The sequence below is a fragment of the Eptatretus burgeri genome, chromosome 1 (genome assembly GCF_056783735.1).
Source record: "Eptatretus burgeri isolate ZD-2024b chromosome 1, Ebu_testis_v1, whole genome shotgun sequence".
Lineage (NCBI taxonomy): Eukaryota > Metazoa > Chordata > Myxini > Myxiniformes > Myxinidae > Eptatretus > Eptatretus burgeri.
This window is the reverse complement of record NC_140961.1, coordinates 138,766,613-138,788,175: the sequence shown is the minus strand read 5'-3', so window position 1 is coordinate 138,788,175 and position 21,563 is coordinate 138,766,613. Positions and strand designations below refer to the sequence as shown.

At 44.3% G+C, this 21,563-nt stretch overlaps 1 protein-coding gene across 5 annotated transcripts in view; it reads left to right on the top strand.

Annotated features, from left to right (window-relative positions):
• CAMSAP1 (calmodulin regulated spectrin associated protein 1) overlaps positions 1–21,563 on the top strand; it is a 132,914-nt gene that overhangs the window by 92,960 nt on the left and 18,391 nt on the right. For all 5 annotated transcript variants that reach the window (XM_085844830.1, XM_085844821.1, XM_085844836.1 and 2 more), the window contains one exon: positions 2,145–2,265. In XM_085844830.1, the coding sequence (XP_085700956.1) occupies positions 2,145–2,265 (121 nt within the window). The remainder of the gene's footprint in view (positions 1–2,144; positions 2,266–21,563) is intronic.

Below are 21,563 nucleotides of genomic sequence, written 5' to 3'. Positions count from 1 at the left end.
CCTACTACGACGTATGCCAGCATGCTATTAACGTATACAAAACGTACCCATAACATATTCGACGTGTGCCAGCGTATTCGGCAAATTTTTCATACGTCGGCATACGCTGGATAAAACGTCAAGGTGTGACAGTTGCTTGACACTTCGATATTTGGTGCGGTTATGATTTGAATCGTCGAGCCGCAGCCTTTTAATAGGCTACGCCACGTGATCGGCGATACGCTGCCGCGCGTTATGCACAAGTTAGACTATCGTTGGGCATAGGTTGTGAACGCCGACAACACGCTCAGCATTCGTTGATATAAGTTATCTATATGTTATCGAAACGTTCTGTGTATGTTACTAATACGTTATGCATACGTCCAACTCGTTATGAATATGTCCAAAACTGAAAGAAAAAAAAAAACATCAATAGTTCAGCGTATGCCAGCGTTTTACATACATTTTGATACCTTGCCATACGCTGGCTAAAACGTCAAGGTGTGACAGGGTCTTAAGGAGGAGTAAAAAGGAAATTTTTGGGATTTAAAAGAGAATTATGATGTTGAATGGGTGAAGGATAGAGTAATGGGGAAGAATGAAAGAATGAGTGGCAAGGGTTTTGTGTAGGAAATGAAAAAAAATATTTAAAGACTTAAAAATAAATTGTTGAAAAATTTGAGTCATTAAAGGAGAGTTGGTGATAAAGACGAGCTTGAGAGAAGTAAGTGAGAACATGGAAGGCTTACAACACGAGCATGTGACCCAGTCAAGAATGAGACGAGCACAAACTCGAAATCGATTCAACAGCACCAAGTAAGAACGCCGAAGATGATGGGAACAGATCCACAATACATTTTAAGAGGAGAGGGAACAAACAATATCAGTTAAAAGAGACAGATCTGATGTGGTATTCCTAGCTTTTGGAGATGATATCACAAAGCTGAAAATCCGCTTGAACTCGCGAAGAAACTGCAACGGGAAGCTTTTTGTTGTTTTCTTATAATCACACTTTTTGAAAAAAATTGGGGATATTGTAATCGGCTCCGTCTTTCCATCTGTCCGTCCGTCACACTATCTTCTCCCCCCCCCCACCCCCCCAAAAAAGAAAAGGTTGTGCAGAAATTCACCAAACTTGGTAGTTGTGATCACCACATGGCAAAAAGGTGCAATAGCTATATCATTTTTGACCCCACCTGTGGGGAGGGGTCAAAAGGTCAAGTACCAAAAAATATATACAATTATGGGCACATTTTTATTACTTCTTTTTTTAACATTGGGGGATGCATGAAATATGTAACTATTTGGGGAATTTGACCCCCGGTTCATGTCCAGGGGTGGGGATGAAGGGTCACATGGGACAAAACGGGGGGAATTTTTTTAACTCAAAATTTGGTATTGGGTCATTCCTGGTGGAACTTTTTGCTATCTTTTATCTTTTCTTGAGGTGGGGAGCATGGGGATTTTTGTGATGGTGCGCCATTAATTTTACTCTGGTTTTTAGTTTTAATTATATTCATTGCAACAGTTTATATCTCTCTCTTTCTTTCTTTTTCTCTTTCTCTCTCTCTTTCTTTCTCCTCAACATATTCCTAAGTAACAAAAAAGGATATTTCTATAACTTTTTCATTCATTCTAGTTAATCAGAAATTGTGAAACTTCATGACGATCATTAACGCCCAAAAACGTATCCCTTCATGACCAGGTCATCTACATGCTTTCCTTGATTCACAATGATTGTGTGAATGCATTGAAATTTTTGGGAAAATGATCTGAAGCCAAAAAAACATCAATTTAAAGTTTGCACCATTATTTTAACTCGCGTTATACAGGATAGCTGCTATAGGAAACATGATGTTATCTCCATGACAACAAATCGCTTCCTGGATTGTTTAACCAAACTAATAAACTCGCTTCCAAATTAATTATCTACCCCTAAACCATTTGAGGAAAGGAAAACGATTTGTATGTCAGTCTCCATCTTATGCCACATTAGAGACTGCAGTGCTACCCAGGCCTGCTCAGTAGTATGTGTGTGGGATATGTTTGTTACTTTCTGAAATCCTTCAGAGATGATAGAATCACTATTTTTGGAACTTCTGAACTATTTGTAATTTAACTTTACTTGTACAACTTGCCACATACCCCTCCACTTCCTTCCTCAGTGCGATCATCTCCTGTGGGCCCCCCCAGGCTCCCTATTGCTATTTCAAATGCTACCAAGCGGAGTTTCCTGAATGGGGCAAACCGCAAAGGCTGTGGAAGCAATCCTGATATCAGCCAGGGGTGAGGAACATTCATTCATTCATTTATTTATTTATTTATTTATTTACTTACTTATTATTTTTAAATATTTATTTATTTTTAAAATTTCCCCTCATTTTACTTTTTGTTGATGAAATCTCGGCTCATGGAAGGGCAAGGAAACAATGGCATCTTACTGACAGTGGGAAACAATAAGCAAGGTAATGAACAAACAGAAAAAGCGAGGGGGGAGGGGAGGAAGCATAGTAACCTGCAAGTCAGAGGATTGGGTTAGGTAAAGTAATGGGGGATAGAAAAGATAACGAGTTGGGATGGGAGATAAGATGGTGGTATACCGCCAACTTGAAATCCTGGAGGGAAGGGTGTGATTGAACTGCCGCTAAAAGGGGGTTCCACAAGCAAGAGAAAAGACTAACGATAGAGTATAGGATGGCAGGAAGTCAGGATTTTGGGAGTTTCATCTGGAGGGGATTATTGTAAGAAGGTATGCATCCTGGCAGAACTGGGGTGGATCGAAGAGCAAACGAAGCTAGACCAGAGGATAGATGGTAAAAAAGAGAGGCCACCAATCTGCCTGTGATGTGAGAGCAACAGTCCTTGTGCTTCTTCTGCCTCATCGCAGGAGATGCCAATCATTAGGGCTTCAGTTGATTTCAGAGAATCCTGGAGACTTGTGAAACTGGTGTGCCAGATCAAAAGGGTGTGCAGTCGTTGAGTGAGGTACAGACAATGCTTTGTCTGCTGTCAGTAGTTCTGATTTTCAAGCAATGACTTGGAATAATGGAGGAACCCCTGTCTGCAGCTCCTTTGGAAACCAGCTTTGCCAAATGGTCGGTTCAAGAAAAGTCTGGGCTGAATTTGAGGCTGAGAGGATAAAGGGATTGAATGTCTTTCAGTGGATAACTGTGGAAATACAGTATATATAACATGAAGAACTCGTCTTGGTGAAGGCAAGTGTCGATCTGCATCAGCAGAAATGTTGAACAATAGATAAAATCAACGGGACATTAATCGAAATATGCTAACCAATGTGGGAAGCAAAGGGAAGCTAACGTTTCAGAGGTTAACACTTCATCATTAACCTTTGTGTTTTTGCTCTGACAAAATACCAACTTCTCTTTACTTCTCAGAGGCTTGCGTATTTCAATCAACGTTCTGTTAAATCCATCTGTTCTACCTGTCCGCCAATGCAGATCTACATCTGAGTTCACAACAGACTATACTTACGATGCTGCTTTGGAGCACTCTGGCTTCCACTTTGAGAGGAGAGCAAAATATCCCATTCCTAGCAATGCAATGACTGTGTGAATGGAGAAGTCAGAAAACTTGGTATGAAAGTGTCCATGTATTCTGCAGGAAGCAAGCTTGGCAAGCAGTAGATGATGCCAGGCTGTCTCACATGCCTGATACATGTCCTGATCTTGTTTATAGTTTAAGACTTCCATCCAAAGTTGTGATGGGAGGGGATTTGAATGGACATGTTGCAGAGCTGACAGAAGGATATGAGGGTATGCATGGTGAGTCAGGTTTCGGAGTTAGAAACACTGAAGGTGTAAGAATACTTGAGGTTTGGGGATGCTTTCAATATGGCCGTCTGCAACACAATGTTTAAGAAGAGGCTGAGCAGACTGATCACTTATGAGTCCGGAGGTATAAAGAGCCAGACAGACTACTTTCTCGTTTAGAGATTAGATTTATTTTATTTGATTTTGGAAGTTGGTTAAGGATGTGAAAACAATAGGTGGAGAAGAATGTGCCTCACATTGGCTGCTGGTGTGTTGTGTCAAGTTAAGTTGGAGTAGGGAAAAGAGGAAACCTTATGTCCCAAGGAGAAGAGTATAGAAACTAAGAGATCAGAATGGAATGGAACATTTCTTTCGGGATCGTTTGGAAATTGATCTTGGAAACTCGATGGTCGGAGAGGACGTAGAGAATTGTTGGGTCTCTTTAAAAGATTGCTGCTGCGTGCTATTGATAAGGACATGTGGCTGGTCGAAGGGCCCCACTATCCATGAGGTTACATGGTGGTGGAATAATGAGGTGGATATGACTTCAAGAAAAAGGAAGACCGTTTAGGATTTGGAAAAAGGGAGGGGACAAGGAAGAATACTTCGTGACTAAACGTGGGACAAGAAGGGAAGTTTAGAAGCCTGAAAGATTAGTACAGATTCACTTTCAGATGTGATCAATAATACAGACAGTAAAGGAGAGATATTTTGGATAGCAAAGCAACTGATCGGTCAAAATAAGGATCTCATCGGAGAACAATGTGTGAAGGATTATATGGGAAATGTACCGGTTGACCATGGGGAGATTAGAAATGCTTGGAGGAGTTACTATGAGCACCTGCTAAATGAGGAGTTCCCTTGGAGCAGGGATATTCTGAAGGCAGGAGCGCCGGTGCAGGGCCCACCACCTGAGATAAAGAATGAATGGGTGAAGAAAGCCATTGATGAAATGAAGAATGGTAACACGGCAGGCAGCACTGGTATTGTCGCAGAGATGCTGAAGGCATCTTGTGATATTGAAGTGAATTCAATCACAAAGTTGATAAATGCAATTATAAGGGAGACATCTATCTCAGATGACTGGTTGAAGAGTGTAATGATGAATATTTATAAAGGGAAGGGTGATGCCTTAGTTCAGAGCGACTATAAGGGTCCGAAGCTGCTGGACCCTGGAATGAAAGTGGTCGAGTCATGGATGAATTGAGAAGACAGAATGTTAATATACATGAAATGCAATTTGGTTTCATGCTAGGAAGGGGCACGATAGAAGCAATTTTTAACCTCCACCATCGAAGATGGACGGAGGTTACTGTTTTCACCCCTGTCTGTTTGGTTGTTTGTTTGTTTGTGAACAGTATTACGGAAAAACTCCTCGACGGATTTCAACGAAACTTGGGGGATTAGGTATGGTCCAAGGATCATACCATTTGATTTTGGACTTGGTCCAAAGTCCAATATGGCTGCTATGGTGGCCATTTTGAAAAAATATTTGAAAAAACATGTTATGAGTGATTTCCAACAAAATTATAATTACGGCTGATTTTGGAACTTCAGGTGGATATACCCACGTAAAATCAATTTCTGTCTCAAGGAATCTAGTTATGACGAATGAATTGAGTATGTAAAAGTTAAAAGTAAAAGGGAAAGTTGCAAACTATAACTCTGTGAGCACTGTTGACATCAAATTGAATGAATAGGATATCAGGTTCACTTGAGTGACCTATCAGTATTGGCGGCGGAGGTTTTGCACTCTGCAGAGTGCTCCCCTCTAGTTTTCCCTGTATTCACTTTCAGTCCTCTGGCCTCCGCACTCTCCTTCCATATTGTATATTTTCCCAATACCTCTTCCACACTGTCGGCTATTAGCACGAGGTCATCAGGATACAGGAGTTCACCAGGTGAGCCTCCTCTACATTCCTGTGATGTCGCCTCAAGGACCATGATGAACAGGATTGAGCTCAAGACTGACCCCTGATGAACACCCACTTTCACTTCAAAATCCTCACTCTGCACCCCATTTACCCTCACAGAAGTTTTTCAGCCATCTAAACATTGCCATAATTACCCGAACTAACCAATCCTCCACACGTTATTTTCTCATGGAAACATTGCACCACTTCCCGAGGCACCCTATTGAACACCTTCTCCAAATCCACAAATATAAAGTACAGTTGTCTCTTCTTCCCCAGATATTTTCCTGTAATTGCCTAACTATAACTAGAGGGAGGGGGAGCACTCGGTAGAGTGCAAAACCTCCGCCGCCAATACTGCGAGGTCACTCAAGTGAACCTGATATCCTATTCATTCAATTTGATGTCAACAGTGCTCACAGAGTTATAGTTTGCAACTTTCCCTTTTACTTTTAACTTTTACATACTCAATTCATTTGTCATAACTAGATTCCTTGAGACAGAAATTGATTTTACGTGGGTATATCCACCTGAAGTTCCAAAATCAGCCGTAATTATAATTTTGGCATGTTTTTTGTTGGAAATCACTGATAACATGTAGAAATGCAAAAAAAAAAAGTCAAATATTTTTTCAAAATGGCCGCCATATTGGATTTTGGACCAAGTCCAAAATCTAATGCCATGATCCTTGGACCATACCTAATCCCCCACCAAGTTTCGTCAATCTGCCGAGGAGTTTTTCCATAATACTGTTCGCAAACAAACAAACAAAGGGGTGAAAACAGTAACCTCCGATCTTCGATGGCGGAGGTTAACAAAAGCATTTATTAGTGGTGTTGAAGAAGGAAGTGTGGGGGGGGGGAGAAAAAAAAAGAAGGAGGTGGCCCTGTGCTTTTTGTAAAAAATGGTGTATAAATCCTGCAACTGCTGGGTGCACAAGAGGTGCAGTGGCATCGGGGTTAGGCTGCAAGTGGTTCCTGACTTCAAATGTGCTGTTTGCACAGGAAAACAAGTGGCTCCAGTTAGCGTGGAAAGGTTAGTTTATGGGGATATATCCCTGGAATGTGTGGATAAATTGTTACCTTGGTGATATGATTGGTGCAAGTGGTCGTGTAGAAGTGGCTGGAGGAAGTTTAGGGAGTTGTCCCGATTGACATCAAGAGGGACTTCTCCGATTTAAAGGGAAAACTTTATGCAGCTTGTGTTGGAAGCGTGATGTTGTATGGCAGTGAAACATGGGTGATGAACGGAGGTGTGAACGAAATGAGAATGGTGAGGTGGATGTATTATTTAGAGATAGGTTAGGTATAGACAGCATTCGTGAGGTTATGTATAGGGGTGGGTTGAGATGGTTTGGACACGTGGAAAGGATGGGGGTGGGCAGCTTTGTGAAGAGGTGTATTGTTGCGGACCCGGGGTCGGTGGCGAAGACCACAAGGGTTTTGAACTACCCCGGGTTCCCACCAGACTCTCCTTAATCGTAGGCCGTCGCACACGAATAACTTTGTGACGCGGTGGGTTGCTAATCGACCACCAACGCCAATAACTCGACCACGTGACTTAGCGTCCTCCGTTTAATTAATACCGTTTACCTAAAGGTCATGTGATCTAATTACCAGGGAACATGCCCTCAGTACGCACTTGCTCAAACAGGATCACCTTACCAGATCAGATGCAGCCAAGCGGAACTGCCAAGTGCGTACCGGTTGGGAAACCGATCATTGGGGAATAATGTCCCGGCGAAACTCGGGTGCGGGCCATGCTGGACCATTGGAAGAAAACATGAAAACGAGCTGTGAACATTTCTATATAACACATTTATTTACAATCAAGCGAGGAAAAGTATGTGACGCATTGAATGGGGTTTTATTTTATGTACAGTAGGGGATAGCAAGGAATTTGTGGGGTGCGGCAAAAGACAACTTTCCAGAGGACACAGAGCAGGATTATCCTGACTGTCTTCTACAATCTTACTTTAGGACAGATGCGAACACACACACACACACACACACACACACACACACACACACACACACACACACACACACACACACACACACACACACACACACACACACACACACACACACACAGCTGAGAAAGGTGAGGATGAGCGCCCTCAAAATACCTGGCATGGTCGGCGGACCAACACGACCCAGCTAACAGCTTCCGACCAACACGACCCAGCTAAGCCAACAGCTTCGTGCCAGAGGAAAATGGGATTGCAAGTCAGTAACGTTTTTCTTTGTGGGTCTGTGGAAGACGGGATAGAGGGTGGATAGAGAGAGAGAGGAGAATAGATGTGTGAGGAGAAAGATCCCTAACCTAACCATGTAAAGGTGTGTATGCGTAGTGTGTACCTCTGTGGGACGCTCCACCAGAGCGTTCCCACCTCGTGATATGGCATGTTATCTCCTGCTTATTTATTTGTTGGGGCTCATGGCAACGTGCGCTCCGCAGTGGTCTGTCTGGCTTCGTCGGGGTGGCGAGATGTCGACAGCACGACAGGGAGTTTCGAAGGATGGCAGTCAGCTTCTCGAAGAAGAAGAAGAAGCTCTCTCAGAAGAAGCGCGTTTTGGACAGCAATCGCACACAAATAATGTTCTGAATAAGAGAGAGAGACTCTAACGGCTCTGCGCTGCTCCTTTTATATGCCCCAGGCGAAGGGTGGGGCGAGGACCGGAAAGCGACGCACTGTGGCCCAAATCCTTCTCTCTTGGGTCACAGCCACACCCTACCAAGCTCTGGGACCGGAATCCGGCTCAGATGCGTACCAGCTTCGGCACGGCTCGAAGCTCCTGACTTAATGTGGGGAATGCTCCCCGAGCCGGCACCCCAGCCCAAAACGTAAACAAAGTGCAGTCAATGTCGGATGGCAGCAGAGTTTTTCTACCACCCACGGGCTCCTTCACGAGCCGAAATGCACACCCGGGACCCGAACCAACCTCTGGGATCGCCCTTCTCGTGACCCCTCCTCGTTGCCCCTGGTCTTGCCATGGTCTGGCGACCGGATGAGGGCTGTTTCAATTCCGGACACTCACCCGGGACGTTCCCGGTGAAAGAGCGGTGGAGCTATTCACGTCTGTTGCATGGTCGAGCATTGCGTGGCGCCGAGGTAAATCCGACGCCGTGCGGTGCTGCTCAAAATAGTGGCAAATTGTAGGGATGCAGAGGTATGAGGGGGTGCGGGAATATTTTTCCCGTGTTTTTGGTTTTCGCGGGAGGTGTTTTTGATAAAAGTGGTGAGATTTGGTGAGCGAGGTGCGGAGTAAGGTGAGGTGTCGGTTCGGAATTGGCGTGCAGATTCGAATGAAATAATGGCGTTCAAATTCCCGTGAGTGGGTTGTTTAGTGTGCAGCAGGGATGGGGATGATCTGAGCTACGGAAACAATTGTCTATTGAATGGCATGTGTGCTTGCATGCTTATGTACTATGGCTAAAAGGAGAGGGTTAGAGTAAGGGGCAGAGTATGAATCAGATATATTTATTAAACCTAACTACGAGACCCAAGCAACGCACTTCGGCCTGTTAACCCACGAGACATGAGGGGAGGATTAACTACATGAATGCTAATGAAATTACTACCTGGGGATCACTGTATGTTGGGTACCATTCCCTTCGAGGTATGCGGTTTTGCAGAACCGCAACAGTATAAATATGGAAGGAGAGCTGGAGGCCATCTGAGGAAAATGTGGGATGTGTTGCTGAGAGATGATCTTCGAGTTAAAGGTCTAACAAGAGGGCCAGCAAGGGATCATGCATCTTAGAAAGCAGCCATTAGGTGAACCACTGCTTACATGTGCAAGCATGGAAACGGCCTTAAAATGATGGTGATTGATGACTATTATGATGATGATCGAATGCTGAGAGTGAAGCAATGGAATGGCCAATGTTGAGTGTACAGGATGAACTCAAAACTGATAGGTATCAGGCTGTTTGAAAACAGGAAAGAGGGATTAGCAGCAATAATGGATTTTTTTGACCTTGCGTATAATCGCAAGTAAGCTTCATCATGTAGATCAGGATGTTTCGTACCCTGTTTTGAATGGAAGTGGTGTTGGCTGACTTGCAAGTCGATGAGAGGTGGCCGAAGGAGAAGTACAGGCTGGAGAGAACAGATGATGAAGCAAGAGCACTGCTTGCATCTTGCTGCCTGCAGAATACACGAACGCCTTAACTGGCTTTCTGACTTCTCCACTCACGTAGTCAATGTGCTGCTTTCAATGGGATTCCTTGGCACACCTGAACATTTATTCACCAGTACTACTCTCCCCTCTGGGTTGATGCCACTGCTTCACACCTTGCTGAGCTTGACAGCATGAAAACAAAGGCCTTCAAGATCATTGGAATCTCCCGCAATGAAGTTGTCCCGCAATGAATGGGCCTATCACTTTCACATCGCCAATAGGTCTGTGGTCGCTATCTTCCACCGCCTCCTTTCTCGTCTTGCACCCTCTGCTCTTTCTGTGCTTTGTCCTCCCAAGGTTATGCAGGGTACATGGGGTCTGCCATCGACCCCTTTCTGGTGAAACTCCTAAAATCCAGAATCACTGTTCACCTCCACTCGTTTGTTCCTTTTTCTGTTTTTTTTTTTTCCTTCCCTGCCTGTGGAACCAACTTCCACATTTTCAATCTCATTCTTCCCTCTTGGTCTTTAAGACTGCTGTTTCCCATCATCGCAGATGGTCCCCAATTCAAAACCATGATCTATTCTACCCTTGTTAATCTCGACCCCAAGCCCACATCTTTCCAAGTTTCCACTTTTTCTTTGCTGACAGTTTGCTTCTGTATCTATCTTGTTCATCTCCTGTATCTTCCCCGAGTTCTCATTCTTCCCCATATCCCTTATTTCTCCTAGTCTCCCTCTTCTATCCTCATCCCTGCTGTTGGTGTGTTTTTTTCCCCTCTCCTTCCACTGTTCCGTTTGTTCTGCTACGTCCTGATCCATTTTATGTTTTAGCTACTGCACGAACCTCCACATTGTGTGAAAAAACATAAGAATACGAGTAACAAGGCTTTGAAGCAAATGCTGAGTTGAGATATTCTGTCTTGTCTTGAGCAGCATCTGTGGTTTTCACATTTAAAGGTGGTGGATGGAATATGGGTCACGGGGGACCGTGGGACCATGGGCATACACCAGAGACAGACTTGACAAACTTTTTCCACCACCAAGGCTTTGAGAAAGGAGACCGATTGATTGGAGAGGTCAGCCTGAGCAAGATAATGTTTTCTAGCATACCTAAAGGCCCTGTCACACCTTGACGATTTAGCCAGCGTATGCCGACTTATGAAAAATTTGTCTAAAACGCTGGCTCATGTCGAATACGTATGGGTAAGTTTTGTATACGTTAAGAGCACGCTGGCATACGTCGTAGTACGCCGAGCTGTTAGACAAATTTTCCATGCTTGAAATTTTTCGACGTATGCCAGCGTGTGACTCTCACGTTCCGCATAACGCTGGCCATAAGTTGTTGGCACTTTACGCGATCGTTGACACGCGTCGACACACGTTACTTGTAAGTTACTCATAAGTCGAAACGCATCAAAGTAATGGTTGTTGTTCCAGACTCCCTGGTTTTTTTGGGGGGTATTTTTTTCTTCGGTATGACGGTGATGTTGACACTTCGATTTGTAGTGCGGTTATAATATAATTAATAGGCTGCCGCTCAATGATTTAAATCATAACCGCACTAGAAATCGAAGTGTCAACATCACCGTCATACCGAAGAAAAAAACAAAACAAAAAAAAAAACCAGGGAGTCTGGAACACTGACGCCAACCATTACCTCGACGTGTTTTGACTTATGAATAACTTACAAGTAACGTGTGTCGATGATCGCGTAACGTGCCTACAACTTATGGCCAGCGTATGCGGAATGTGTCATACGCCGAGAAATTTTCAACATGCTGAAAATTTGTCTACGTACTCTGCATACTACGACGTATGCCAGCGTGCTCTTAACGTATACAAAACTTACCCATAACATATTTGATGTGTGCCAGCTTGGTTCGGCAAATTTTTCATACGTCGGCATACGCTGGCTAAAACGCCAAGGTGTCACAGCGGCTTCACACTTCGATGTCTAGTGCGGTTATGATTTGAATCGTTGAGCCGCAGCCTATGAATAGCCTATGCCACTTGATCGTCGGCGATACGCTGCTGCGCTATGCATAAGTTACACTATCGTTGGGCATAGGTTGTGAACGCCGACAACATGCTCAGCATTCGTTGGTATAAGTTATCGAAAATATGTGATTGAAACGTTCTGTGTACGTTACCAATACGTTATGCATACGTCCAACTCGTTCTGAATACGTCCAAAACTGGGAAAAAACATCAATAGTTCAGCGTACGCCAGTGTTTTGCATACATTTTGATACCTTGCCATACGCTGGCTAAAACGTCAAGGTGTGACAGGGCCTTAAGGATGGGCACACTTTTTTCATGAGCCTTGCAGAATGACTCGTAGTTTCTTCGTTGGCTTAGCTTTCCATGTTGAGAAAGCAAGATGCTTTATTGCAACTGCCTTTACCACAGGATTATTAGGGTACCCTGTCAGTACAGGGTACCCTATTGTTTTTCTTCTGTTTATTATTACGCATTATACATTATTATTATTATTTTTCCGCCGGCATTTTGCACCCTTTTTCGCTTTAAAAATCATTTTCTCTGGGACACTAAGTCCGATCGACAGGAAATTTTCACCATAGTATGTATCTTTTTTGATAGCACAATCACGTTATAATTATGAAGTCTTTGGTCACGTGGTACGGTCGCCATCTTGAAAAAAGCGATAAACTTTGGACATCTGTATCTCGGAAACCGTGCAATGGAAAATTTTTTCGTTTGATACATTTTACTAAGCTCCCTATGGGGAACACGTGTGATTTTTCGTGACGTCATCGGTGAAGCGATATACCGGTGAAAATTCGTCAAGTAGAACGCTGTATAGGAAAAATCTGAAAAATTTTGAGCATCATCTACGCCTAAAATCACCAACGAAAATGTTTTTCTTGTCATCATCGATAACTTATTTCGGCCGCCATATTGTTTTTTAGTGTTTTTTTTAAAAAAAATCTTCTTCTCCAGAACGGCTGTGCAGATTGAGGCGAAACTTTACAGCCACATTCCCCCTGAGGTCCTCTTTCAAGTTTGTTAATTTGTTGTTGATACGTCACATGGTTTGGTGGCCATCTTGAAAAAACCCTAAAACCTTCAAACATCTTCTTCTCCAGAAGCGCTTGTTCAATGAAGGCGAGATTTCAGAACTATATTCGTGACATGTATGCGATGCAAGTTTGTTAATTTCGAAGTGATAGGTCACATGGTTTGGCCGCCATGTTGGATTTAAGAAAAATATTAAATAATGTTTTCTCTGGAATTTCATAAGCCATCGAAGCGAAAATTTGCAAGTGCCTTCCTCCCTCAACTCTGCATACATGGTAAAAAAATTTTTACCTCAGAAGTCACATGGTTTGGCGGCCATCTTGGATAGAAAAATAGACTTTATCCGATTTACACGAAACTTCACACACTTGTTCGTGTCGACGATGGAAAGCAGAATTTAAATTTATGATATCATAGGTCACAATGTTCGGCAGCCATCTTGGATTGAAAATGAATAAATTTAAAAAATCTTCTCCAGAAGGGCAAGACAGATGAAGACGAAACTTCACACATATATTCCCCATGAGGTCCTTTCTCAAGTTTGTTAATTTCTTCTTGATCGGTCACAAGGTTTGGCGGCCATCTTGAAAAAACCCTAAAACCTTCAAACATCTTCTCCAGAAGCGCTTGTCGGATGAAGGGCAGATTTCAGAACTATATTCGGGACATGGAGGCGATATAAGTTTGTTAATTTCAAATTGATACGTCACACGGTTTGGCCGCCATGTTGGATTTAAGAAAAATATTAAATAATGTTTTCTCTGGAACCGCTTAACCTAACGAAACGAAAGTTTGCAATTATCATCGACTGTCGTGTGTGCACGCGTGGTAAAAATTGTCACACGTCACATGGTTTGGCAGCCATCTTGGATCGAAAAACGCACCTTTACCGATTAACACGAAACTTCACAAACGTGTTCCAATACCCAGTTGGAAGCAGAATATAAATTTGTGATGTCATAGGTCACATGGTTCGTCAGCCATCTTGGATTGAAAAATAATATCTTAAAACGTCTTTTTCTCTGAAACGACTGAACAGATCCAGGCAAAACTCCACCACTATGACCGCCTCTCCATGACGAATAAAAAGTTCTCACCCCCTTTTGAGGTACGACGCAACGTTTGGCAGCCATAGTGGATTGAAGGAAAAATATTAATTAATGTTTACTCTAGAACTACTACATCAATAAATGTGAAACATCACCTTTATGGTGGAACACTCATGCGGAATGAGGGTTTGAAATGTCAACGGGATCGGGCGCAGGGTTTGGCATCCATGTTGGTTTTAAGAAAAATATTAAATAATGTTTTCTCTGGAACTGCTTAACCTAGTGAAGCGAAAATTTGCAGTTATCGTCTCCGATCGTGTTTGCACACGTGGTGAAAATTATGACGTCACAAGTCACATGGTTTGGCCGCCATTTTGGATTGAAGGATAAATATTAATTAATGTTTACTCTGGAACCGCTGCTTCTATATATACGAAACTTCACATTTGTAATTTAGCCGACATGCGAAACAAAAGTTTAAAATTTGAACCTGATCGGTCACGCGGTTTGGCAGCCAGAATTATTTAATTATTTGAATCTATTCACCAGTAATATGGAAATTGAACGCTTTGTGCTGCCCGGTTCGTAACTCGTCTGTTCCGCACCGTCTCGAAGCAGGCCTGTGTTTGTATCACCATTAAATAATGTTTTCTCTGGCACCGCTTATCCGATAAATGCGAAACTTTGCGACTATAATTTAAGTCTCATGTTGTATCAGTTGTGTCAAAGGCGGACGGACTGGGTACCCGGTCATCACTGCCAGCAGTTATAAAGTGGCAGTTATAGTTATTATTATTTTTATTATCATGAGCTCAACTGGACTTTAGTCGATGGGAGAACAGAGCTCATGTGATCGAGCTCACGCCTAACGAAGGTGTATTGACCGCATCAAAATCTGCGCTTATTAAGGGTGTCTATGGGAGTGTCTGACCCCCCCCCCCCCAAAAAAAGTATTTGCTCTCTTCTCCGAAAATACACAGACTATTTTGATGAAACTTGCCATCATTCTTCATCACCCGTGATATACCAAAGTTGTTCATGGCATTACAAATGATCAGGGTCTAAGGGGGTCCGTGGGGGGTTTGAGTGACTGTTGCTCCTGATCCAGGTGAGCATCAGGACGCAGTCCTATTTTTATTAATATTGTTACGGTTCTGGAAATTCACAAACCACCATTCAGGTCCCGTAGGTGAGATATCTCTGTAAGTACATGTGTAGTTAGCCCCAAACCCGTTGTTTAGAGGGAATAAATGTGATTCATTCGGGCTGCGACGCTTTGAGATAGCCGTTTTTCTGTTCTATCTTTATTTTGAACCAACCACGTCTCAACCGCCATCACACAACAACCACCAACCACAACGCCGCTTCACAACAACAACGCCAACAGCCACGACCTTTACCTTCACAACTCGCTCCCACATCATCGCATCATGCCATTCCCAAATGCAACATGGCCATAAACCACCACCATAAATGCCCCTTTTTCTCCGTCCAATGGGCGAGCGTGACTCCGCCCCCGAGCTCATCCGGATCCGGAAATTTGCATATGGGTTCTCCTGCCGGCATATAAAGCGCCGAGCGCATGGCGAATCTGAGTAGAGTCAGTTTGGAAGAGCGGAGTGGAGTCGGGAGGCGAGGGCATCCCGGTGGTTTTCGGCAGTTGGCTGAGGAGAATTGGGGGAAGAGTCCGAGGAGCTCGGGTCCGAGGCAAGGAAGTCGGCGATGAGGTCGCGGTGGAATCGCTCGTCACGAGACCCAAGCAAGCCAGCTATATTCTTTCCCCAGAGCATCAACAATTTCCCCCCCCCCTTTTTCCCCCGTGCTGAGATAGTGCGAAAAGGGGGCCCCGTTCCCACCCCACTCCAAGCGGTGCAGACGAAACCCGTGAAGGAGCACGAAGTCGGGGCACCGCCGCGCTGCCACCTTTGCGGCTCATCACGAAGACGCAGGGAGGACCCACCCAGTCTCGCGGACCTGACCGCTCCTTCAAGTCCCGCGCAAATATTGGCCCACAGGCCCCGTCTGCCCCCTTGTCTTTGAGGGTGGCCTTTTCTTTTGCTTTTGAGTAAATGTGTGTCGGCGCCGTCTGTGAAGTAAAACTGTTTAAGTGTTGCCGTGTGCTCGCGTAGTCGGTAGTATCTCTGCGTCATTGTTTCTTTTGTAGCATTTGATATATGTGCATTCTGTTTGGCTGTATATGTGTGCTCTCCGTGTGTCGCGGAATAAATGTGCATCATGTTGAACTGTTTTCCCGTTTCGCTTCGTCTTTTCTTTAATTGAATCTCCATCTTGCTTCACGTAAAGGGTTGGTAGTGGGCTTAATACGCCCGATAATTACACTGAACAACAAAAATTTTTTACTGGAGATGTGTAAAGTGATTTAGACTAATTTGGGTACGCTGATTTCAAAAATCATAACCGTTTTGCTGTATCACGTCAGGATTTTCAGTAACAGAAATATTCCCATTGCCTAGAAGTCAGGATTTCAATGAAATTTACAAAAATTCATTTATTCATTTATTTCATCATGAATGCTTCAAAATTATAGAAATTACAGAAAAACTCCACTAGAATGAAATTAAAAATGCTTTAGGCATTTGGCTTTGCGTTTGTGCTGCTCTGTGTCAGTTTCACGATGCAGGAACCAGCAGAAATCGCCCATCATGTTCGGGTTGTGCCACCCTTGGTAACGCGTCTCCATGAGTGAAATCTCTTGGTGGAATCGCTCGCCGTGCTCGTCCGAGACTGCTCCCAAGTTGTCAGGGAAGAAGTTCAGGTGCTGGTGTAGGAAATGGATTTTCAGGGACATCCTGGAGCCAAGTTTCCTGAAGGACTCCAGCAGCTGCTGCACTATTTCTTCATAGTTGTCCGCGCGCTCGTTCCCCAAGAAGTTGTCCGTCACAGCTTTGAAGCTCCTCCACGCTGCCAGCTCTTTGGGGTTTAGAGTTGTCGGAAAAGTTTCGTCCTTCATAATCTGTCGGATTTGCGGTCCAACAAAGACACCAGCCTTGATCTTGGCCTCCGACAAGGTGTTGCCAAACTTTTCCTTGAGGTATAAAAACCCACGCCCATTCAGATCCATTGCCCGTACAAAACTTTTCATCAAGCCGAGCTTTATGTGGAGTGGTGGAAGGAAAACCTTGGCTGGGTCGACAAGGGCGACATGCTTCACGTTGTGTCGACCAGGTACATGCACTTTTCGCTCTTCCCAATCTTTCTTCGTCCAGTGATTCTTGTCGTCTCTGCTATCCCAGAGACAAAGGAACACATGTATTTCGTGTAGCCTGACTGCAGCCCTAACAACAGCGCCACCACTTTCAAGTCTCCGCAGATGTGCCAGTTGAAGTCATTGTACTTGATGGAATCAAGCAGCTGCCGCATAGTCTCATAGGTCTCTGTCATGCCGAACGCGTGAGCCAGTGGGACTGATGGTTTCTCGTTGCCATTGTGGAGCAAAACAGCCTTCAAGCTGTTCTTCCCCGAGTCGATGAAGAGGCGCCAGTCTGCAGGATCGTGATCACACCCAAGTTCTTTCAACAGACCGTTGATGTCACTGCAGAATGTCATCGTGTCTTCCATCTCAAAGAACTCAGCCATGTCTCTGTGACGTGCTTTGAACAAGGATATCTTGGTGTTAGGTTCAAGTAGATTCCACTGCTGCAGCCTTGATCCAAGCAGCTCTGCCTTCGCCTTTGACAGCGAGAGATCTCTTACAAGATCATTTAAGTCTCCCTGGTTCAGAAGGTGTGATTCTTGAGTGTCGGGTTCAAAAGGTTCATCATCACCATCCTCTTCACCACTGCTTACAGCTATGTTCTGATCAGCTGGAGGTGTTGGAACGGGGTTCTCGTCATCATGAGGCACAGGTTTACGAGCAGAGACGTAGTCAGCGTACTTGATGTGACCTTTATTCTTCTTGTTGAAGCCGGCGATGCTTGTGCAGCAGAAATAACAATCATCATGATGATTCTGCGGCTCACGCCATATCATGGGCACCGCAAATGGCATGCTCGCGCGCTTGCCCACCAACCACTGAGTCAAGGTTGTGTGACAGCTTGTGCAGCAGATGTGTGGTGCCCAGCTCTGTTCTTGGTCCTCCACCTTACACCCGAAGTAGTGAAAGTAGGTGGCCTTCATTTTCACTGCTGTAGATATACTTCGCTGTTGATCTTTTTTGGTATACTGACCACAGACATAACAGAAGTTGTCAGGATGATTGGTACAGGAACGCCTACTCATCTTTATCTGAAAGAAAGAAATATAACAAGTTAACAACAATTGTACGAAATAGACATGTTAAAGACGTATGTAAATTTCATTGAAATCCTGACTTCTAGGCAATGGGAATATTTCTGTTCCTGAAAATCCTGACGTGATACAGCAAAACGGTTATGATTTTTGAAATCAGCGTACCCAAATTAGTCTTAATCACTTTACACATCTCCAGTAAAAAAATTTTTTTGAAATTTGTTGTTCAGTGTTATTCGGAACCGTCGAGGCCGACGATAACACCGCTCTGTTATCCCGATAGTACGGAACGGATCGCTTAAGCGGCCCGTGTCCGGAGTCGACCTGCGGCGAGGTGCGATCGCCCGGTCTACCCTCCGCGTGGGTACTTAGGTAGGTCGAGTTTGGCGAACAACCCTATCCCACGCGGGTGGCCGATTGGCACGATCGTGGTGAGGCCGAAAGGCCCACCCATGACTAGCTCCCGACGTTAGTCCGAGAGGGTCACGACAGAATTGTCCGTCCGGTGGGTGACGTGCCGTGATTCGAGTTACGTGGCCGTTCGCACGCCGGCGGGCGCAAATTCGCAACACTGGTGTCAGGTCGTGGGACACAAACCCATCTCCCTCCTCGCGGCACTGGTGTCGGAGAGCGGGAAAACGGGCTCTCCTGTCTCCAGATAAATTCATGGGAATCGGTCCAGGGGTGAGAGGAGCAACCCCCCATTCCCTCCAAATTACGAGCGAGCTAAATTAACCCCTTACGAGAAATAAGATGGAGTCTCAAGGCGAGCGGGTGCCGGGGGTAGAAATGTATATGTGTAGAAATGTAGGATCCATGGCCCAGGTCGGTTCTTTTTATAATTATAACCCCACCACTAACTGTGGTCAGTGGGAGCGGCTTGAGCACGAACTTTGCCGGCAAACGGAGTCGCACAATGGCAGTGCGATCGCACCTCAGCGCAGCACGGAGCGGGCTGATATTAATAGCACAACTAACGGCACAGCACGAGACGTGAGCTCCCAGTCACCGGTTCAAGCCATGTGGTCACGGCATGTGCCATGGCAGGCGTGGCAGGATGACTATGCGAGCATTGACAGGCTGCAGGCACAATTGGGGGATGTCTTGGAAAAGGTGAAGCGTTATGAAGAACATATCGAGGAGGTACAAAGTGGAGTGGACGAGTCACAACGGCATGCAGACGAGCTTCAGAAAAATTACATGTACGGGGGGACACAGCGATTGGACGATTTACTGGAACGAATTCGGTGGCAAAAACATGACTTGGCCAACAGAGTCGACAAACTATGTGGGAGAAAGAATTTGGTTCTGTTTTATTCCCCTCAGTTGGAATATGCGAAGAGCAAACTGAACAAAAGAATAGAGGAACAGCAGATTGGTATCTCCCAGGATAGGAAACAATGTAATGGGAGGAAGAATGGAAAACCGAGCTCGAAAAGAAACAAAAGGAGCACGACTTGGAAGTAAAACAACTAATGGAAAAATTATTGGAGGAAGCAAGGCGGTTCAAAGAACTAGAGGGGAGAGTGAGGGAAATACAGTTGGAGGAGAAAAAATGTGAACACGATGGAGAGTTGGAACAATTAAAGGAAGAGATAAGAACAGGCAATCAGGAAAGAGAAAGCCTAGAATGGAAGATAAAAAGAGGAGAGACAGCTGGAGGAAAGGACGGAGGAATTGCTGGAATAGTCAGAACAGTTCGAAGAACTGCAGGGAGAATTGAGGGAGGAAGGAGAAAGGAAAACAAAGCTCTAAAAGGAAAAACGCAAACAATATGGGGAATTGGAACTACTGTAGCGAGAGGTAAGGGCAAGCCAGTTTAAAAGAGAAATCCTGGAAGGGGAGATAAGAATCGGAAAGGAATGGCAGAAAAAACTAAATGAATACAGTAAAAAAAGGGACGAATTGAGGAGGGAAGCGGTAGAAAGAAGAGATGAAATGAGTGAAGAAGCATGCAAATTGAGGGAGGAATTAGAAACAAAAACTTCTGAGATACTGAAACACGAAAACAAAGGAAGAGGATTACAAGACGAACTGAGGATGTTAAAAGAGGAAAGGAAGAGAACAGAGAATGAAACGTTAAGGAACCACACGGAGCAGATTGAACAATTCGAAGCCAAAGCAAGGTTGGAGTGTGCGGAGATGAGAAAGGAATTGGAAAAGAAAGCTTCTGAGTTACAGAAACACCAAAACAAAGAGACGGAATTACAAAACGAGTTGAGGATGGTGAGAGAAGAAAGAACGACAGCAGAGAATGAAACGTTAAGGAACCACACTGTACAGATCGAACAGCTGTAAGCAAAGGCCAGATTAAAGAATGAGGAACAAGAAAGAGTACTGAAAGAACAAGGAATGAGACAGGAGAAGGAAATCAGCCAACTGAAGGAAACCACGAGATTGCAGAATGAGGTGCAAAAAAGAGTAATGAAGGAAGAACCAATAAGACAGGAGAAGGAAGTCGGCCAACTGAAAGAAATAACGAGATTGCAGAATGAGGAACAAGGAAGACAGTGGAATAGGAAATACAAAGAACAAGGAATGAGACAGGAGAAAGAAATCCTTCAATTAAAGGAAACGATGAGATTGCAGAACGAGGAACAAGAGAGACAGTGGAATAAAAAAACTGAAAGAGTATGAATTTGAAACTGAATGACAAAAGGAAAAACATCGGTTGGAATACGAGGAGAAGTTAAAGGAGCAAGGAATGAAGCAGGAAGGAGAAATCAGGAGATTGAAGGACACATGGAGATTGGAGAGGGAAGAACGAGAGGAACAATGGGAAAGAAAACAAAAGGAACATGAAGCTCAGGTTGACCAATTGAAATTAAAGGCGAGGCTGAAGTGCGAGGAGATAAACAAAGAACAGCGAATGAAACACAAAATGGAGATGAACCAAATGAGGAAAACCATGAAACTGGAGAAGGAAAGACAGGAGAGGAAACAAGGAAGAGTAGTGAGAGAACAGCAAATGAAACACAAAAGGGAGATTAACCAAATGAAGCAAACAACGAAACTGGAGAAGGAAAGACAGGAGAGGAAACAAGGAAGGGTAATGAGAGAACAGCGAATGAAACACAGGAAGGAAATGAGCCAATTGAAAGAAACGATGAGATTGGAAAATGAAGAGCAGGAGAAACTGTGGGACAGGAAACAAGAACAATGTGAGTTGGAAATTGAACAACTAAAACGGGAAGCAAGATTGGAGTCCACGGAGAATGAAAAACTCCGGAGGGAGAATGAAGAAATCAGGAAGTTCCGAGAGGAGGAACGACTCAGAAGGAGCCAGGAAGCAGAACAACGCAATAAGGTGGGATGTGTGACAGCACCACAAGGAGCAATGTCGGTGGTGCAGGACCTAATCGACACCACTCGTCGGATGAAAGAACAATTGGGACCAACCCTAATAAAGAGACACAAATAAAAATGGAGAAGAGGG